This window comes from Etheostoma spectabile, chromosome 6 (assembly GCF_008692095.1).
Source record: "Etheostoma spectabile isolate EspeVRDwgs_2016 chromosome 6, UIUC_Espe_1.0, whole genome shotgun sequence".
Taxonomy (NCBI): domain Eukaryota; kingdom Metazoa; phylum Chordata; class Actinopteri; order Perciformes; family Percidae; genus Etheostoma; species Etheostoma spectabile.
Window position 1 is genome coordinate 2,272,501 of NC_045738.1, and position 809 is coordinate 2,273,309.

At 41.2% G+C, this 809-nt stretch overlaps 1 protein-coding gene across 1 annotated transcript in view; it reads right to left on the reverse strand.

The window, feature by feature from the left end:
- Positions 1 to 809, reverse strand: part of ddc (dopa decarboxylase) — a 23,268-nt gene that overhangs the window by 12,076 nt on the left and 10,383 nt on the right. The window contains exon 7 of the mRNA XM_032519307.1: positions 132 to 198. Within this exon, the coding sequence (XP_032375198.1) occupies positions 132 to 198 (67 nt within the window). The remainder of the gene's footprint in view (positions 1 to 131; positions 199 to 809) is intronic.

Genomic DNA, 809 nt, shown 5'->3' on the forward strand with positions numbered 1-809 from the left:
TGTGTGTGGGTGTGTGTGTGTGTGTGTGTGTGTGTGTGTGTGGATAATAAAGCCAATAGGGCTTTACAATCCTTTCACTGTTGTAACAAAAAATAAAAATCAAGTATTTGCTGACAAGACAGTTGACTCACATATGGGCCCCAGCTCAGTGATATGATCAAAGGCACAAGAGGCCGTGGTGCCAAGGGTCGCACACAACTGAAAGACACAAGCAGACAAATCACTAACACCCTGAGGTAATTTGTTACCTATGCCATTTTCTATTTTCACTGTCACAACAATGTCAACAGTTAGATCTTAATAAGTTTGTATAAGAACACACAAATTCACAGTCATTGCAGCTACTCCAACTAGGCTTGCACGATATTGGAAAAAAATCTGACATTGTGATATTTCTCCCTGCAAAATATATTGCGATATGAAAAAAGATGACATGATTAGCCCTGTTTGGAAATAATAAATCCTTCTCGATTACCGCGGTGATTTTGTAGGGGAGTGGTTCTACATAGAAGATACAAATGGAAAAGGTTCTTTTCTAATGTAAATGTGCTGTTTTTATATAGCGCATTTCTAGTCTTAACGACTACTCAAAGCGCTTTTACATCATACATCAAATGGCAATTTGCTGCTCTGTGTGTGAATTCACCATTCACACACATTCTTACACTGTGGCTGTCATACAAGGTGCCACCTGCTCATCATCAGATATACACTCATACACATTTATACACCGATGCGCAGCACCACGGGCAACTCGGGGTTCAGTGTCTTGCCCAAGGACACTTCGACATGGGACTGCAGGGCGAGGG